At 34.5% G+C, this 20,180-nt stretch overlaps 1 protein-coding gene across 1 annotated transcript; it reads left to right on the top strand.

Moving 5' to 3' along the window:
- Positions 1-3,146: 3,146 nt before the first annotated feature.
- On the top strand, positions 3,147-20,019 carry LOC118048972 (protease Do-like 7). Its single transcript, XM_035058826.2, has 24 exons — positions 3,147-3,539; positions 4,020-4,090; positions 4,211-4,345; positions 4,508-4,566; positions 5,073-5,109; positions 5,740-5,865; positions 6,090-6,179; positions 6,604-6,669; positions 6,736-6,792; positions 6,873-6,938; positions 7,593-7,700; positions 8,500-8,580; positions 8,743-8,792; positions 9,053-9,218; positions 14,560-15,075; positions 15,499-15,681; positions 15,759-15,864; positions 16,510-16,680; positions 16,757-16,836; positions 16,913-17,140; positions 17,541-17,756; positions 17,943-18,100; positions 18,549-18,660; positions 19,518-20,019. The coding sequence occupies exons 1-24, from the start codon at positions 3,245-3,247 to the stop codon at positions 19,692-19,694; spliced, it is 3,354 nt and encodes a 1,117-aa protein (XP_034914717.1). The 5' UTR covers positions 3,147-3,244; the 3' UTR covers positions 19,695-20,019.
- The last annotated feature ends 161 nt before the right edge of the window (positions 20,020-20,180 follow it).

Raw genomic sequence — 20,180 nt, 5'->3', positions numbered from 1 at the left:
CAAAAGCATCAAATGCGAATTGAGAAAATATTTTCGTGTTTTGATACCTAACCTAAGCTTGATAGATTGACCTATTGACCCAAGCCTTTGACTAACCTAGTTTTTATGTTAGACCATTCATGTAGTTGTCTTAGACAAACCTTAATGACTCGATAAGTCAGCTTAAAAACTGAGTGACCCGGTGAAAATTTAGATTAGATTTGATCAATTTTTTATTAAAAATTCAAGTTTTGTATTTTTAATATCCAATACAACACCATCTTGTACAATTTATTTTTAAAGAAATAACCAATAAACTTGTGTCAACCCATTGATTTGCAAGTTGAGGAAACCAACTTATGACCTTTATTTTGTTCTACCTAACTCATGAGCCAACCTTAGATTCGGTCATGAGCTGGGATGAGTCTCTTTAACTACCATATATTTCCATCTTGATTAATCCACCAAACATAATCATTAATTAACAATAACTATTTGATTTCTTTCCTCTTAATAATCAATCATTTCCCACTTTAAAATTCATTTATTAGACTATTATTGACTCTATAATTTAACAAAACTCTAAAACATGTGGTGAATTCACTATAATAATAAACACAATTTATTATGGATTTCTACATTGAATTTACCTTTGTGCCCCTTAGTGAAAAGTTGAAAGGCTAGGATATAAGGGTACTTTGGTCTTTCGCACAAAACCATTGTTCATTAAAAGATTGAACAAGGGTATTATTCTCCTTTTAGATAATTTTGTACAATAAAAATACTCTTTTACCTCCAAAGTCAACAAAATTTAAACCTATTGACCACGGTTTTTTTTTTTTTTTTTTTACTTTGTACAAACTTTAAAATAAGTAAAATACTTATTTGCCTTTAATACGACAAAATAGCTTCTATGCATTTTAGGGGTATTTAAATACTTTCACATTGGTTTATTTGTTATTTCTAGGGTTATGGAAGGCTTTTTAGTAATTTAATATTAAATTCAAAAAAACTGTTAGTGGTGTCCATGCTCTTTCGACGACGCGTGTGACACCACTATTTGTCTAAAAATGGCCTTTCGTTGTTTCACTAGGAGCGTCGCTATGTGCTCTTCCTCCTGGTATGAAGTGTATCAGTGGTTGACCAGTGGTTTGTTGGCAGTGGTTGTTTCTTCTTTCTTCTTCCTACATTTCTCTTTCTTTTAGTTAAAGTACATGTTTGACCTCTTTTCCTTTTGTTTTTCAATTTTAGTCCTTGTGTTTTTGAGTGCTTATTTCCATCCTTGGCCGTTTTAGAAAAGTTTTTTATGCTTTTAAATTAGTCCTTAAATTATAATTTGTCATTTATTATTCTCTTCTATTCAGTCTTTATTCTTTTGTTAAAGTTTTATTAGTATTCAATTTCATCATTCAATTAAAGTTTAAGTTTTTTTTAAAAAAAATTTAGCCTCTATGTTTTTTTTTTTTCCTTTTGTTAATTGATTTTTTATTTTCAATTTAATCCTATAATTTATTTTTTTAATGCCCACAAATTTATTTTTTATTTTGGTTTCCACCCTTATTTTTTAATTAAATTTTTTAATGTGGCTGGTATTTTTCCCGGTTACATCATTCAGTGTTTGATTTATTTGGGATTAAGTTTCACGATTTTCCCATTTGTCATGCTTCCAATTTAATAACACGGGTCACAAGTTTTAACTATTAATATGGTGGGAAATTATTTTTTTCCTCATTTTATTTTACAATTTTATCATTCCACATTGTTTTAAAAAAATTGTTCTATTGTTACCTTCATATTTTTTTTTTATCAGTTTGTCTCAACCTTATTACCCAAACCAAAAGTTTTTCAAGCTGTTTTTGAATAAAGGTATTTTTAAAAAACTTGTTTTGTTTTGTGTTTAATTTTTGCTGATTTTTTATTTTACTTTATACAAGTAGGTTTTGTTTTGTACAAAAAATAATTATTTTGAAATAATATTTTTTTATATGTTTGGCCATGCATACTTTTTTTTTCTTTTTTTATTCATTATGTATCATATGTGTTTTTATTTATGTTATTTTTTATTGATTTTAATGAACAAATTTAGTGGACATAAACGGATAAATATCTTATTTTGCAAGATCAAATATCTTGATCTACGTCTATCTCTCAATTTTTTTCAGTTTTTCTTTTAGTTATTGTTAATAATTTTTATTTATTTATTTATTTACATAGATGATTATTAGATGTTTGAATAAACTTTTCAATTTATATTTATAATTTTTATTATGTAAAAAAAAATACATATCAAAATAGCCTGTATACTCAAGTTTGTTTTTAGAAAGAAAAATTATAACCCACTATGAAGCGCATATCAAATCAAATTTTTATTTGTTCTCTAATAAATGTTTTTTTTTCCATCCTTATTTTTTAGATTCTTTTATGTATATTTTTTTTATTTTATCTTTCAACATTTGATTTGTTGAAGATTCAGCTTCATAAGATCTTATCGCTTTGCATTTGTTTTCTATAAGTTCATATCGGTCTTATAATCCAAATCATGGGTTTATCATGCTATTTTTTAATACAAGTTTTTTTAGAGTTTTTTTTTTCAAGATGTTATGCTAATTCATTTAGATTTTTTTTATATAAATAAAATTTATTTTTAAAAATAATTGTTTTTTATTTTTAAATAATATTGTTGATGTTTTTGACATTGGATAATATTTTCTTAGGTTACGAGTTTATTTAGTCAGTTTTACTTATTTTTATCTTTTAAATCATGAGTTTTTTAAGTTGTGGGTTTATCTATTATTAATTTTAATAAATAAGTTTAATAAATACAATTAGGTGAATGTCTCATTCTATATGGTTAAATATCTTGATTTATATTTATTTTTTAATTTTATCAATTTGTTTTTGGTTATTATTAATATTTTTTCCTGCTTAATTACATAAATAATTATTAATTTATTTAACTAGATATTTCTATATATTTTTTAATTTATAATTTTAATTTTTTATATTAAAATAATTTATATAATCATTGTTTTTTTTTTTCTTTAAAAAATTATTACCCGCAGCAGAGCGGGTTAAATAACTACTTCTTTTATAAGTAGTGACGACTTACGACATTGACATCGTGTTTATCATCAAAACGACCAACAGCAAACCATAAAAAATAAAATAAAAATTGCAAATTCCAAAACTGTACCTGCTCCCGTAACGACTTAAAAGGGTGGCCAAGTCAACATCTCCTCTTCCAATCCCATTTCCAATTTCAAGAATGGAAGACTCAAATTCGCGAGAGATAGTAGAGTCAGAGATGGAATCCATGGACTTACGAAGCCAGGAATCGACTGATCAGGTTGAGTTAGAGAGCGAGTTGCCACCAGAGAAGGAAGTCATAACCGACGACTGGAGAGACGCCATCAACAAGGTTGTCCCCGCTGTGGTGGTTTTGCAAACCACAGCGTGTCGCTCCTTCGACACCGAACTTCCTTCCTCGGGGTCCGCCACTGGGTTTGTTGTTGATAAGAATCGCGGTATCATTCTCACTAACCGACATGTCGTCAAGCCTGGTAATTTCTACTATCACTACTCGATCATTCTTCTTGTTGTGATGGTGCTTATTGATCGTTGAATTCCCTTTGCTTTTCTTTATTTTTGGTTAATAAGAAAAACGCGGGAAAAAGGGTAAGATTGGTATTATGCGAATGATTGAAGTGGATTTACTTTATTGCCCTTGATATTTGTGTTATTTTTCTTTTTGGTTAAAAATCTGTGGCTTTGTGATTACAATTTTCTCTCGTCGATTATTCATTGATGAGGTTGGTTGTTTTGGGAACGTGACAGAATGCTTAACGAGGAAAACATTTTGCATTATGAATTTACATTTTTGCCTTTTCAATTTTTGTTTTGAGTTTATTTTCTTAAATATACTGTTGATAATCTATATGAATTACTTGTTTAATTATTTGCTTTTGGAATGTAAATCCTAATTATTATTAATATTATTATTTTTTAAATTTGTTTTAATTATGATGGTTGTGGTGTTGTAGGCCCTGTAGTTGCCCGGGCTATATTTGTTAACAATGAAGAAATTCCAGTGTATCCAATTTACAGAGACCCTGTGAGTTTTTACTTTTTGTATTTTATTTGCATACTGTAAAGACTACAAAAATGGGGTTTCTTTAGTTTTGCATAACATGTGAGCTACACTAATATACTATGTTTCTACAATTTCTATCAGGTTCATGATTTTGGATTCTTTCGTTATGATCCTAGTGCAATACAATTTCACAAGTATGAGGAGATTCCTCTTGCCCCAGAGGCTGCTTCTGTTGGGCTTGAAATCAGAGTTATCGGCAATGATAGCTGCGAGAAGGTAGTCATTACTTCTCATTCTGTTATTTATTTGTTTACCAAAACTTGTATATGAGAATTTGCACCTTTAAATTTGCTAGTTGGTTGGAGTTTTAGTACTTATTTAGGTTTTGAGAGTTAAGTTATTAGTTTCTAATTATTGCTAGTAACATCAATTTCATAGGTTTCCATTTTGGCCGGTACCCTTGCTCGTTTGGATCGAAATGCACCTACTTATAGAAGGTATAGCAACTTCACTAATCTTGTGCTTGAATCCCTTACTAAAAGTTGCAAGTTGTTATTATACATTGATGACTTCATTGTCCATCATGCTATCTATGAGTGATGATTATAGGGATTTTGTGTGATTTATCATGATGCGTGATTTTTTTAGCCAATATGTATCTCTAGAAAGTTATAACTATACATGGGTAATAAATCATGTATGTGTTTGCAAGGAAAAAGGTCACGCATCCCCACATAATAGTAACAGCTAACTAGATGAATTGGTTATAAGCTTGCCCTTGGAATGTTCTATAAAGTATTTATTTCTGAATTGCAAGTGGAGTGATGTTAAATTTTCTAGCTTTACTTCTATGGTTTTATTTGGCCCATCTTATCTTGTCAAACCATATTTGAACAATAAGTTAGTATCATAGTGTTGACGAGTCCATGATATATGGAAACTCACTCAACCGACCTGGAGATGCTTAATCATAAAGATTAACAATGACTATTGTTTGGTGCAGAGATGGTTATAATGACTTCAATACCTTCTACATGCAAGTAAGTAGTTTAATTCATCATGCTGGCAATCTGAGGCAAACAGTTATCTATGGCTTGAATCATTTTGAATTCAGAATCGATAATTCATTTTCCTTTTATAATTAGTTTGACACTTTGACATTGGTGCCTTTTAAAGATGAAGTCTCAACTGATTTAGGTTTCATTTAATGGTTTTTTACTGCCCTGGTTTGGCATATCCCTTTCTCCATTCCTTATAGTTGCATGGAAGATTTATTCAGTGGTTACAACCGCTGAAAGTTCCATATGTTGCTGTTTGTTGTTGACAGCCATTTTTTTTCTTTGTTATTTCAAATTGCCATTATAAATAAAAAATAAAAAATTATAACATATGCAGTGATACTTCTAATGTCCAGCTCAGTGTCAACTTGTTATCTACCAAGACAAATATTCCCTGGTTCAAGCAGTTTGGTACCATCACAGGCAGTAACTGAACCACCTACTAGTCCTTACTCTAAGATCCTTATACAAGGTTATGACTATGAGGGATAAGCCTAAATCTTATGAGTAGCAGATTCCAAACAGTCAAATGGTTCTTTATGTGGAATAAAACTTCTCCAAATAGACCATTTAATAAACTGTTCTTTAATATTTGTTTCACTTTAATTTCAGGCAGCCTCCGGAACTAAGCGTGGTTCTAGTGGTTCCCCGGTGATTGATAAGCAAGGGAGGGCGGTGGCCTTGAATGCTGGGGGCAGTGTATCATCTTCATCAGCCTTCTATTTACATTTAGAGAGAGTATGTTATTATTTAATATAGCTTAATGCATTATGGTCTGTTTAAGTTCTCATCTGAAATGGATGGTAACTCATGCAACAGGGTGTCTAATGAAAATTCAAGTCCTCCATTCTTTGTTACTTTGGTTTGTAATATATGAAGCCTTTAATTTTACATAAGCACCTGATTTTGAATAAAATTATGTGTTTCCTGGGCACTGAATCACATAATTACTTGATCTGCAGGTTGTTAGGGCATTGGCATTTCTCCAGAAGTCCAAAGATGCCTGTAAAAACAAATGGGAAGCAGTTTCTATACCTCGTGGCACCCTTCAGGTCTGTAGTTGATGTTACTTTCATGCTTCTTGAAGGCTTCATGTATTATACTGCATTATGATAGAACATAGATGGAAATTTTGCATTTGACATTAGGCCAGATTTCTTTTAATGCTAACCACGTGGAAAGATCATATTTGGCAGTAAAACTATACTTTGTTGGAAGATGAAAACGTTACCCCCCTTGCTCTATAGTCCTTCATTCTGTTTTACCAAATAAAACTAAGCTAATGTCTTAAAAAGTCTTGAAAATAGTTTTCAATAAAAAATTTTGGTCCACGGCAATGGTAATAAAATTATCATCCCACCTTTTGGTTTTAGCAATATGGATGCTTTGTTTTTTTATCCTATTTGTATGTTGATTTACAATATGGATTTTTCTGTTCCTTATAATTTCACATGAGTTTAGCTATTCATGATATAGGTAACGTTTCTCCATAAAGGATTTGATGAGACACGCCGGCTTGGTCTTCCGAATGAAACAGAGCAGGTATTTCTTCCTCGCATAGAATTGTTAAGAATAATGGTGGGTGGCTCATTCTGCTGTCTTGTTTAGATGGTGCGGCAAGCCTCTGCACCAGGTGAAACTGGAATGTTGGTTGTTGACTCTGTGGTGAGCACTTTTTTGTGTTTTTTAATTGAAGATTGTCAAAGAACTATCTTTATTATTCCTAATATCATGAACTTCTTCAGGTGCCATGTGGGCCAGCTGATAGGCAATTGGAGTCAGGGGATGTGCTTGTGCGTGTGAATGGGGAAGTAAGTTATGCATTCAATCTCATATCACTGAATCTTGATCCACTGTAATGAATAATCTTGATGCATTGCATGTAAATCAGTCCATTGATTTTATAGCTGACTTGCCTCTATATATACAAGAACATGATAGTATTTTCTCTGTTTTTTCTTCTCTTTTATTTTGTTTTCCCTGTATGTCCTCTTCTTTCCTTCTTTAGATATGGGATTTATACATGCTTCCCCCCCTATTTTTCTTTAACGCACTTGTCTATGCATGAGAATCAGACTTCTCTACCATACATTTTTACCTAGTCAACATTCAGAGGCTGCACTTGTTTATCATTTTTAGGTCAGGACAACTTTCTATTGTTTGGGAATTGTCCAAAGACTAGGTTAAACCAAAGGTACCATCTTGGCTAGTTGATTTACATGCAATCCAAAACACCACGGTTAACCTTTAATAGTCAAATAAGCAGGTCCAGCTTAGGCTTTAAAATCACTGGTGGGAGCTCTTAACGTGCTTTACTTGATTTTTCCATTTCTCGTGTATCCAAAGGATTTTGATTGGGATCATGTAGAAGATGATACTACTGAAATAGAGAATCTCTGTTTATCTACGTCTCCTGTAGTGATTGATATGTTGATTTTTGTATTTGACAAATGTCTTTATTGCAGGTGACTACTCAGTTTTTAAAATTGGAGGCATTGCTTGATGACAGTGTTGGCAAAAAGATCGAATTACAGATTGAAAGGGGTGGCACATCATTAACTGTTAATATAGTGGTAAAACTTACTCTGGATATAATTTGATTTTGTTAATAATCAACTAAAATTTCCCGTTGCTTTAAATTTCATTGGAAAATATGTTGTAAGCAGTTGCTTTCTAGTATAACTACTCATTATCTGGACTGGCCTTAGTCTAATGGTAAAACACATTGTTTTGCTTAGAAACCATACCTGTATTAAAAGTTGTGCATTGACTTAAAATAAAAGTTCAAAGACTCAATTGGAAATAAATGGAAAAATTCATGCACGCTTGGTGAACATGTCAGCATGTCAGATGTCAATTTCCATGTTATATATATTTGACAGATCTAATAGAAGCACTTGATTAGAAAACAAATTGAAGGTACACATGCTTAAATATCAAAAATAAAAGCAGGAACACTCAAATAGATAAAATCAAAAAGTTGGCACACCAAACAGTAACAATCTCCAAAATAAAGTATCACCAATTAAATCAGTTTTTTAAGTGCTTCTCTGAGGCCTATGGAGATAACTGTTAGAAATGAGAGAGTGAAATAGATGGCATCAAAGGTATAGCAATAGGTAATTCTGTAATTCATTTAGTGTTTTGGACTTCTCTACTAATGTGTGAATTTACTTTATCTAGTACATTTTCTAATATTCTAAGTTTGTGTTTGTATTGTATTGTGTCCACATGTTCCATCAATGTCTGTCCTTGCTAGATTCATGTCTAAGTCTATCCTGGTGTAGTTACATGGTCATATTGCTCTCCTGGGATTGCTTGGAGCTTAGGTGTATGGAGAAAAACTAGTATGCTTATGCGCCTATGCTGCAGGTTCAGGATTTGCACTCAATAACTCCTGACTGCTTCTTAGAAGTAAGTGGTGCAGTGATACACTGTTTGTCTTATCAACAGGTTGGTTGGGTTTATTCATCTATTAATCATTTATTTATTTCAGATAGCATTGTTTGTGAAGCAACTAAAAGTGTTTGCAGTTCTTTTTATTCTGTTTGAACTACGTGCTCTTGCTCATCATTTTTCATCATTTTAACACATGCAACTTTGTAATTGAATCAGGCCAGAAACTTCTGCTTCCAATGTGGTCTTGTATATGTTTCGGACCCCGGGTCAGTTTAACAAGATATCTGCGTTTTTCTAATTTGATTGAGTTAACGAATTCCATGAATCATCTCCTGTATTTTTTGGTTTCCCTGAATGAAATTGACAAATTCAAGACAAAATATAAGTGTTTTTGTTGAGTAATTTGATGGACTTTTAGGTAGAAGGAAAACTATGTGATGACTCTTTGATGCTTGTTTTGAAGGAAACCATGTAATAGCAAAGGGGCCATTTCTTTTTACATGATAAGAATTTGTACATTTTGCAGATACATGCTATCTAGGGCTGGCATTCCTCGTCATGCCATCATTAAGAAGTTTGCCAATGATGAGATATCACAACTTGAAGATGTAATCTCTGTTCTATCTAAGCTATGCAGGGGTGATAGAGTGCCGTTGGAGTATATAAGCTACAAGGATCGCCATCGAAGAAAGGTATGCATTACATGTGCTGATGTGCAGCGTGACATTGCCTGCACTGTTTTTTTTTTGGTTGCGTAGGTTTAAGATATCTGAAGAACTTTGAGAGTTTCTCCTTTTTCTTAGTATTACCTCAAGTATTTTGTATAATAAATAGAGAATAGTAGCTAACCTACTGACTCTCAAAACAAGAAATAAATACTAGATAGGAAAGAATCCTACACTAAACTAGAAAGCAATAATCTGAAGAATCTGGTTAGCTAATGCCAAATTCTCTTTACTAAAACATATATTCTAAGATTCCTCTAAGATCCTAACTGATTTTCAGTCTAATTTCCACACTCCCCCTCAAGCTAGGTTGTATATGTTATACATGCCCAACTTGTGACTCAATTCTTCAAAATTAGTCCTTGGTAGAGCTTTGGTGAGGATGTTTGCAATCCAAGATTTTGTTGGAGTGTAGATTAGAAGAACAATGTTCTTCTCAATCTTTTCTGTGATGAAGTGTCAATCTATTTCAATGTGCTCTGTCCTGTCATGATGAACTGGATTCTTTGCTATGCTTATGGCTGCTTGATTATCACAATGCATTTGGATAAGTGTTACTAATTCCATGCCAAGTTCCTTAAGTAATCTTTGTATCCACATCCCTTCACAAATACCAAGAGCTAGAGCTCTAAATTCAGATTCTGCACTACTTCTAGATATGACATGTTGTTTCTTGCTTCTCCAAGTTATTAGATTTCCCAAAACATAGGATCAATATTCAGATGTAGATCTCCTATCTATAATGTCTCCTACCCAGTATGTATTTGTGTAGATTTCAATATTTATGTTGTCACATTTTTTGTATAGAAGACCTCTACCAGGAGTCATTTTTAGGTACCTCAAGATTCTATTAACTGCTGCCATATGCTTTTCTGTTGGGTTGTTCATGAATTGGCTTACAAAACTGACAGAAAAGCCAATATCAGATCTGGTATGTGAGAGATAGATGAGTCGGCCCACAAGTCTTTGATATCTCCCCCTATCCACTGGTATACTAGTATTTTCTGCTCCTATCTTCTTGGTTGAATCCATTGGAATGTTTGCAGGTTTGCATCCTTGCATTCCTGTTTCTTTTAGTAGATCCAAGACATATTTTCGTTGAGAAACATATATACCTTTCCTTGATCGTACCACGTCCATGCCAAGGAAGTATTTGAGGTACCTAAGGTCTTTGATCTCAAATTCCTTGGCTAAAAATTTCTTCAATCTCACCAGTTCTTCCACATAATTCCAAGTTAGGATGATGTCATCAACATATACAATTAGGATTGCTATTTTCTTTTCTGGAGAGGTTTTTACAAACGTGTGACCTACTTGGCATTGGGAATATCCATGCTGTGCTACTGTCTTTGTAAATCTATCAAACCATGCCCGCGGGGATTGCTGGAGTCCATATGGTGATTTTTTCCGTTTGCATACTCTGTTGTGGTTGGAGGATGTTTCTAGCCATGGAGGTATCTCCATGTACACTTCTTCCAAGTCTCTATTAAGAAAATCATTTTTGATGTGTAGTTGATGTAATGGCCAATCTTGGTAAGCTGCTAGAGATAGAAGGACTCTGATTGTGTTGAGTTTGGCTATTGGAGCAAATGATTCTTGATAATCTATTCTATAGGACTGAGTAAACCCTTTTGCAACCAGATGGACTTTTAACCTTTCAATACTTCCATCAACCTTATGTTTGATAGTAAATAACCATTTACACACAACTGGTTTCTTTCCAGGTGGAAGTTCAAAAATTTCCCAAGTTCTATTCTTGTTTAAAGCACTGATTTCATCACTCACTGCCCTTCTCCACCCTGAATCTTTGAGAGCTTCTTTAATAGACTAAAGAACCTGTACACTGTCAATGGCTGAAACAAATGCATGATATGCTGGTGATAACCCTTCATATGAAACAAATCTGCCGATGAGATGACTTGTGCATGATCTAACACCCTTTCTCAAAGTAATTGGAATATGTAAATCATTGGTAATAGAGGCAGTATTCTCACAATCAGAAGTTTCCATACCTGAGTATATTGGGGCAAAATCTGGACTTGGTTCTAAATCTTGGTCATGAGTAACAGGTATTGTGTGTTCTATCTCCTTTCCAAGTCTTTTCCTTCTCGAATAGGTAAAAAGCTCATGATTTGTGATTTGTTTTGGTGTAGGATGAATCTGGTCAGGAGATTGGACTAAGGCTGGTGGTGCTGGGACTAATTGGATTGAGGCTGGAGGTGTAGGGTAAGGACTCAAGACAGGAGAGCTTATAATCATATTGTATAATCCAATTCCGATATTCTCTCATGGTTGCCCCGTGAATATCAGACTTGGGATCGTATGCTTGATGTTCAAAAAATGTGACATCCATTGAGGTATAGACCTTTTTGTTGATTGGAGAATAGCACTTGTAACCTTTTTGGTGTGGAGAGTATCCAAGAAAAATGCACTTGAGGGAGGTAGGGTCTAATTTGCCTCAATGTTGTATATGAACAAATACTGAGCAGCCAAATACTTTAGGGTTTAAGGAAGAGACTATTTTGGTGTGTGGAAAGACTTGTAAAAGGACTTGACTGGGAGTTCTGAAGTTTAGAACTCTGAAAGGCATTCGGTTGATGAGGTTGGTTGCTGTGAGTACATCTTCTCCCCGGAATTGTTTTGGAACATGAGTAGAGAGCATGAAGGATCCAGCAACTTCCAACAAATGTTTATTCTTCCTTTTAGCCACTCCATTTTGTTGTGGAGTGTTAACACAAGAGCTTAAATGGATAATGCCTTGATTTTGACAATAAGTTTTAAGACTAGAATTGAAATATTCCTTGGAATTATCAGTTTTTAGGAATTTAGTCTGGAATCGAGTTTGTATCATGGAATTAAAGTTTTGGAAAATTTGGCTAACTTCAGATTTTTCTTTTACAAGGAATAACCAAGTCAATCTAGTGTGATCATTAACAAAGGAGACAAACCACTGAGTTCCGGTTATATTGTGCACTTGTGAGGGGCCCATACATCACTGTGAATCATTACAAATGGATATGATGGTTTATATGAAATGGTGGGATAGCTACTACGAACATGTTTGGAAAGTTGACATATTTCACATTTGAAGGATTGTGAGCTTTTATTGGAAAAGAAGGATGGAAACAACTTTTCAAGGTACATGAAGTTTGGATGACCAAGACGATAGTGCCATAACATAACCTCACTATCTTTATTGACATGAAAATTTAAAGCTGACTGACCTTTGGATGATACATAGATCCCATTTTGAGTTCGTCTTTTTGGAGGAATATCACTTTTGAGGAGATAGAGTTCAGAACACATCTTAGCACTGCCAATCTTCTTCCCCGTATCCAGATCCTGAAATATACACAAATTAGAAAAGAATTTAGCAACACAATTCAGGTCACGAGTCAATTTGCTAATTGAGAGTAGGTTGTAGTCCAAATTAGGAACATGGAGATAGAGTTTAGAATCATGTCCCTTGAGAGTCTGCTCATGCCTATTCCCTTAACTTGGGAGGAAGACCCATCAACTATACGGACTGTAGAATTATTAGTGCACTGATTGTATTCATTAAGGATAGTGGCATCTCCTGTCATATGGTCTGATGCTTCGGAGTTGATGATCCAAGGGCTTGAGTATCTCTTATTAACAGAAAGGGCTGTTAAGAATTTACCTTTTTGTGCTATCAGTCTAGATCTAGAACCAGAGGCTGACATACTTGATTGAGACAGTGAATTCTGACTAAAGAGTTTCTGTAAGATCTCAAGTTGTTCCTTGCTGAAAGGACTTGTCTTTGTTGGAAGAATGGTGATCTTGTCCCGGTTGTTATCATAGGTAACATTGTTGGCACGTTTGTCTGTCATTTGTTGATCTTGATGGCTTTCAATTAGCAGGTTTGCAATGAATCTTCCAGCAGTTTTCCCTGGGATGTCCTGGTTTGTTGCAGTGATCACACTAGGGTCTTCCCTTTCTCTATCGATTATCGTAGTTGCTGTTTGAGTATCCTTGGGTAGCAAGGGCAGATCCTTCCATTGTTAGAGTTGAGGTTTAAGGTCCCATCATTACTTTCTTTCTACTTTCTTCACGTCTAACCTCATAGAATGCTTCTCTGAGATTTGGAAGGGGTTTGGTCCCCATTATTCTTCCCCTGACTTCATCCAGGTTTTTGCTGAGTCCAAGAAGAAATATGAAAGTTCTTTTTTGCTCTAAAATTCTTCTATATAGGACTGTGTCTTCAGGGCAGTTACAGCTATTGATTTCAAACATATCTAGGTTTTGCCAATGACGACAGAGAGTGTTGAAGTATTGGGTAATAGAAAGATCTCCTTGGCGTAGATCATGTAACACTGCCTCAATCTCAAATAGTTCTGATGTATTTTCAGAACTTGAGTAGGTTTCTCTTGTCGCTTCCCCGATTTCCTTTGTTGTTCCATATAGGAGAAAATTTTCTCCAATTTTGTTGGTCATTGAATTGATCATCCATGACATTACCTTGTGATTTTGTCTTCCATGTTCGAAAATTGGAATCATTCTTTTCTGGTATGATGATAACTCTTGTGAGGTAGTTATCTCCGCCCTTTCCACAAATAAACATCATGACTGATGATGACCATTGAAGATAGTTATGTCCGTTGAGTTTGTGTCCTGTGATTTGGTGTGATATGCCTTTAGTGCCTCTTGGAATGCTAACAGGTGATGCTATTCTTGGCTATGAGGTTACCTCAGAGAGAGAGCTTTGTCCTGCTGCCGCCATTCCGTAGTAGGAGAAGCAGATTAGGGTTTAGAAGTAAGCTCTGATACCATGAAGAACTTTGGGAGACGTCTTTCTCCTTTTTCTTAGTATTACCTCTAGTATTTTGTACAATAAATAGAGAATAGAAGCTAACCTACTGACTCTCAAAACAGAAAATAAATACTAGATAGGAAAGAATTTTATACTAAACTAGAAAGCAATAATCTGGAGAGTTTGGTTAGCTAATGCCAGATTCTCTTTACTAAAATATATATTCTAAGATTTCTATAAGATCTTAACTGATTTTGAGTCTGATTTCCACAATATCTAATCTTTGATGAATCGATTCTTGTAAATTGTAACATATTACATGAAAATGAAAGACTTACTTTTCATTTCCATAAATCAATAAATTAGAAAATTGCGTTTAAAGCACCATAAGAAGTGAAAATTTCTGATATTTAGAATATAATTGTGAATGATAATCTCTTTGCAAGTGCATGCATGTGTATGTTCATGCTCTTTTTATTTTGATTAACAAATATAGGATGTTGGAATTGTTTTTCTTAACTCTTGTGATGGCGGCAGTCTACCCTGGTCACAATTGATCGCCATGAATGGTATGATGCTCCGAAGATATACACACGGGATGATAGTTCTGGTTTATGGATGGCAAGGCCTGCTAGTCAACCGACCACCTTGCAGTTGTCACCTTGTTGTAGCAATGTCACTCAAGGTCTAAACAGCCAAGCATCTTCATTGAATAGTGAATCAACTCCAGCTGAAGGTACGGATCAAGCTAACAACCAGGAGTTGACACATGATATTATGAGAATGGAAGCCGGTTATGAACATATTTCTGAGGAGGCCCATTCCAGGGAAGAGTGTGATGTTAAAACTAATAAGCAACAGGTACAGGGGAATTTGTCCTCTGATGAACTTGCAGTTGCTGACCATTCCTTGCTTGAAATTGGAGAAATGAAATTGGAGACTCCAGGTACCACAGAAATTACAGTTTCAAATGGCTACGAAGGTGCAATAGCAGCAGCAACTAATGCTTCATTTGCGGAATGTGTGGTGGAGCCCACTCTTGTAACATTGGAGGTAATCTGGGACAAGTTTTATCTTCCTATTGTCATCAATCAGCTGTCTAACTTTGCTAAATGCCTCAGCTTCTAGTCAACCATCTTGTGAAACCTCCATATTTGTTTCTGGTATTGCTTTATGAACTTTCTCCTATAACGCTGCTACATTACATGACAATAATGGAATTAGACATAGCCTTCAAAACTACTGTGCTTTGTCTCTTTACTGAGAATTTATCTGCTTGTTAGTGATTTTTCTTATATAGAAATCAGATTCTAGATATGCTTTATTCTGTGCAAGTCTGAACAAATTTATGTTCTCAATTATCAAGTCAGAGATACGTCATCATCTGATCAGTGTCTGTTATGAACATCTCGCTGATAAAAAAAAGAGACAAGTAATGCTGAAATGGTATATCTAATTAGATATTTATACTTGCAGGTCAACGTGCCGCCATCATGTTTGCTTGATGGCATCCATTCAGTGCATTCTTCTGGGACTGGTGTTGTTGTACATCATTCTCAAGACATGGGATTGGTTGCTATTGACAAGAACACCGTTGAAACATCTGCATGTGATGTGATGCTGTCATTTGCTGCTTTTCCTATCGAGATTCCAGGGGAGGTAAACATTTTCGAAGTAATGCTCTGAAGTTATAAACCATTGTGGGTATATCAATTACTGCCTATACTTCATTGCAGGTTGTCTTTCTTCATCCTGTTTACAATTATGCTCTTGTTGGTTATGATCCCTCTGCTCTGGGAGCTGTTGGTGCTTCTATGGTTCGTGCTGCTGAGTTACTTCCTGGTAGGTTTGACTCTATGTCTTTATTCCCAGGTGATATTATATGATCCCGTAGAACATATTTTCTTTTTAAATTCTGAACTTCTACCTTATTTAGGTGCATGCTTTCACCTTTGATTTTCAGTAGTGGCATATTCTTCTCATCCTTGAGGGAGGAGGGTCAAGGGTGAGGGCTTCTATTAGACTGCAAAAAAAGTCAAGTAGGGCCGAATACTATTTGTTCAAATTTTGCAGAGTAAAGAAAGTCAAATTTATCTCTTTAGAGATTCAGCTTGAGCTTACCTCGGTCAATTTAGATCCCAGTCCAAGTTCAAGCTTGACTTGTTTATGCAAGCAACAACATTGAAAACTGACTGCTACCTTGTATTTGTTAGTCAATACCACTACTATTCTGAGTAGCAGTGCTGGGAAAAGCTTGAGCCCATAGAAACATGCTAGTTAGTGAAAACAATGAGTCACATCCATGAATGTTCAATCTTGGTCCATATATTTAATTAGTCTTGGATTGATGAATCCTTAATCTCAGCCTTTTTTTGCCTATTTTATTTGTGTTAGTGTGAGTGATCTTTCAATTTGCTCTCTCCAAGTAAACTGAAAGTAGATCCAAGCTATTCACTGTAATGATCATCCTTGTACTTTTTGAGACAGAGCCTGCATTATGTCGTGGAGATCCAATATATCTGATTGGGTTAAGTAAAAATCAACGAGCAAAGTCTAGGAAATCAATTGTGACAAACCCTTACGTTGCATTAAATTTTGGCTATGCTGATCGTCCACGGTATAGAGCAATAAATATGGAAGTGATTGAGCTTGACACTGGTAAGAGAATAAATTTGAATTTCCCAAGATTGTGTTTATATTTAGATTTGGTGTCTTATTTTGTTTTGTATTTCAGATTTTGGTAATGCATTTACTGGTGTGCTATGTAATGAGCATGGAAAGGTTCAGGCTATATGGGGGAGCTTTTCAAATAAGGTTTTCATCGCTAATCTACTTGTCATGATTTGCCTTATTATGATAGTATGTAGTAACCTTGAATCTTCATTTTCAGCCAAAATCTAGTCACAGTACATCAAAGGATCATCAATTTGTTCGAGGTGTCCCAATCTACATGATTAGCCAAGTACTTGACAAAATCATATCTGGTGCAAATGGGACTTCTATTCTCATAAACGGTGTCAAAAGGTCAATGCCACTTGTTAGGACTTTAGAGGTGGAACTTTGCTCTAGATTGCTTTCAAAGGCCCGGAGTTTTGGTCTTGGTGATGAATGGATCCAAGTATGTCTTCTTCCTAGTAAAATATTTCTGTTCTTTCATCTCTGCTTGTGCCCAGAGAATGCATATCAATCTTAGCCTGTCACTCTCTCATGTTTCTTTTATTTTGTTTGCATTTGAATGTGTGTTAACATTTTCATGGAAAATTCTTTCAATAAAAATCATGAAAGTGATGGTCTTAAACTTGAGCTTTAGAGAGTGAGCCTTTTCCAATCTTAATCTTGTTTTAATTGAATATTGTTTTTGGTAATAGAATATTGTTTCTGATAATATAATGTCTTTCAATTGGTTTTTTTCCTGGATAACTGCTCTCTTGAACTTAACATGCTTTGCAGAAAAATGCTGTAGTACAACGTTGTATCATTATTCTGAATATCAAAACTTGACTGATATTTTACTGTAGAGACTTGTAAAGAAAGACCCAATGAGACGACAAGTTTTGCGTGTTAAAGGTTGTTTGGCTGGATCTAACACTGAGAATCTATTAAAACAAGGCGATATGTTGTTGGCAATCAACAAAGAGCCAGTTACTTGCTTCCAAGACGTAGAAAATGCATGTCAAGCATTAGAGAACTGTGTTGACAGTGATGGGAAGCTTAAAATTACCATTTGTCGGCAGGTAAGTTTATGCCAGATGTATATGCTCCTAAAACCTTACAGAGGTATCATTATCTTGTGTTTGACATGTTATTATAACTATTATTTCTCTTGTCTGGTCTTGCGAAGTATTTTAGCTTGTTTGGTATAATCTCTGATGTTGATGTAAGTAAATTGATCTGATGCCCTTTTCTGTATGGCTTGCTAGGGAGGTGAAGTTGATCTACTTCTTGGAACAGACATTAGGGATGGTAATGGTACAACACGAGCAATAAATTGGTGCGGCTGTCTTGTTCAGGATCCTCATCCAGCAGTTCGTGCTCTTGGATTTCTTCCTGGTGAAGGTCATGGTGTCTATGCAGCAATGTAAGAATTTTTCTTTGAGTCCTAAAAGTTCTGTTTCTTTCTTTTTTAAAAAAAAAAAACTTTTTTTTCTTCTGTTTCTGGATGTTGAGATAAGAATTACCTTTACAATGTTGGAAAAATAAGAATATTGCCTTACAGTTACAGTCTATATGATGCGAATGGAAATGGACTTAAAATTTTGGCTAATTACTTGCAAGATGAACTTAGTAATGATGTGTTTATGGCTGTTTTGCTGGATACAGTCAATTTAAATTTGTCATGAAAGAGTAATGGTCTTCAACAAAGGAATTCCTACCCAATTTCAATCAGAAGTCAACCAATGTCAGAGGAATGGCATCATTCTTACTATTAAGTTGTCCTGCATATTTTCCCCAATGATAATCAACCACATAAGACTGCAAATGTTGATCTTATTGAATACAGGTTTGACATTTTCTCAATTTCATAGGTGCTGCCGAGGAAGTCCTGCAGATAGATATGCTCTAGGTGCTCTTAGATGGATTGTTCAAGTCAATGGAAAACCCACTCCTGACTTGGATGCTTTTGTAAATGTGACGAAGGTATGGCCACTCATTTATGTAATTTTTTTGTGTGGAGTTGTTTTTGGTAGAATGCATCTGCAATCAATGCATTTGCTTCCATCCAAGTGGAAACCGCAAATTCTTAAAAACAATAGAATATATGGAAAGCTATGAAGTAAATTAGGAAAAAGGATAAAGAATACAAGGAAAAGAAACGGATGATTAAAACAAATTGACTTTTAGCTTCGAGTTCTTTCATAGTGTCTTTTGTTGCGGGAACATGATGACTGTTTTTTGAATATGGGTTGTAGGAAGCAAGGAAATGCGTGTGCATTATATCTTCATTAATTTTTTTTCCCTTTCAAAAACGGAAAAAAGAGAAGAAAAGAAAGAACAAGAATAAAGGGATCATTACATTTTGGTATCTATTTACTAAGCTATGATACAAATCACACTTTTGAAGTCTGAATTTGGGGGATGCGACTCTCTGAGCGCAATATTATGTAACCCATAAGATACCAGTACAAGAAAAAACTAGCGTGTGCGTGTATTTTTACCATGACAAGCATTGTGAATAGGAGTACCTTTTGTGAGCTAGTTGCATATTTCTTCAAAAATTGGAATGTCCTTTGTGGAGCTGTTCACAACTTCTTACATGAGAAGTTCACTTAAGAATCTTCTAAATAGGACTCTAAAGAGACACAAACAGTGGGAGTAGACTAGTACTAGCATGCTAATTAGTTTCGCTCCTCAAACATTTTTTTATGATACTCTCTAATTTCTCTGCACAAACATCTCGGAATATGCTTTAGGAGTACAAGAATATCCTGCATGCTTTGTTAGTATTTATTTCCTTATGGTCAATCAAGCACTTTGTACTGTATTACATTTATCAGGGATTACGATATGATGAGTTCGTTCGTGTAAAGACCATCAATCTGGATGGGAAGCCACGAGTGCTAACGTTGAAGCAGGACTTGCACTACTGGCCTACATGGGAGTTGAGGTTTGATCCAAACACCGCTAGGTGGCGGAGAGAGACAATAAAGGCTTTAGATTGCAATAATGAATAAACAGATTGTTCTGATCTCACTTCATGTTCTTTCCTGGAATGGTTGGTGCACGTTCAACACTGCTTCAAGAGCGTAAGTGGTCCACGAAACAGTTGGTGATTTGCACTCCAACTAGGTTATGCTCTTTAATTGGTTGGATTTCTTTTTACATGCAAACTTGCCTGTTTTAGTGTGCTCTATAATAACAGTCTTGAAAAATAAGTGTTCTTTTAAGACAACTATGCATATGGTATTTCATCAATTAAGTGAAGTTTCTGTATTTGAATGGAAAGCTGATGAGAGGCCAGCTATAATAAGAACAAAAGCGAATGCTTTATTTTGTGAATGTATTTTTTTTGTATTTTTTTTTTATCAAGAAGTTAAATAAAAAATAGTTTTAGAAAAAAAATTATAATCTCACATGAGTCCATAACTGGTTCACATGTTTGACGTGCTAGTTTGAGTTACCTGGTTTCGGATGTTTTTTTAAGTTTTTAGTCTGTTAAT

The sequence above is a fragment of the Populus alba genome, chromosome 4, assembly GCF_005239225.2.
Source record: "Populus alba chromosome 4, ASM523922v2, whole genome shotgun sequence".
NCBI classification, from domain to species: Eukaryota; Viridiplantae; Streptophyta; class Magnoliopsida; order Malpighiales; family Salicaceae; genus Populus; species Populus alba.
This window is presented reverse-complemented; position numbering and strand designations above follow the sequence as displayed.

Bases quoted from the DNA above. Each gene is read 5' to 3' on its own strand.
- LOC118048972 (XM_035058826.2), top strand. From the start codon at position 3,245: ATGGAAGACTCAAATTCGCGAGAGATAGTAGAGTCAGAGATGGAATCC. The intron at 6,180-6,603 runs GTCTGTAGTTGA...TTCATGATATAG, and splicing joins TACCTCGTGGCACCCTTCAG to GTAACGTTTCTCCATAAAGG. The intron at 7,701-8,499 runs GTAAAACTTACT...CCTATGCTGCAG, and splicing joins CATTAACTGTTAATATAGTG to GTTCAGGATTTGCACTCAAT.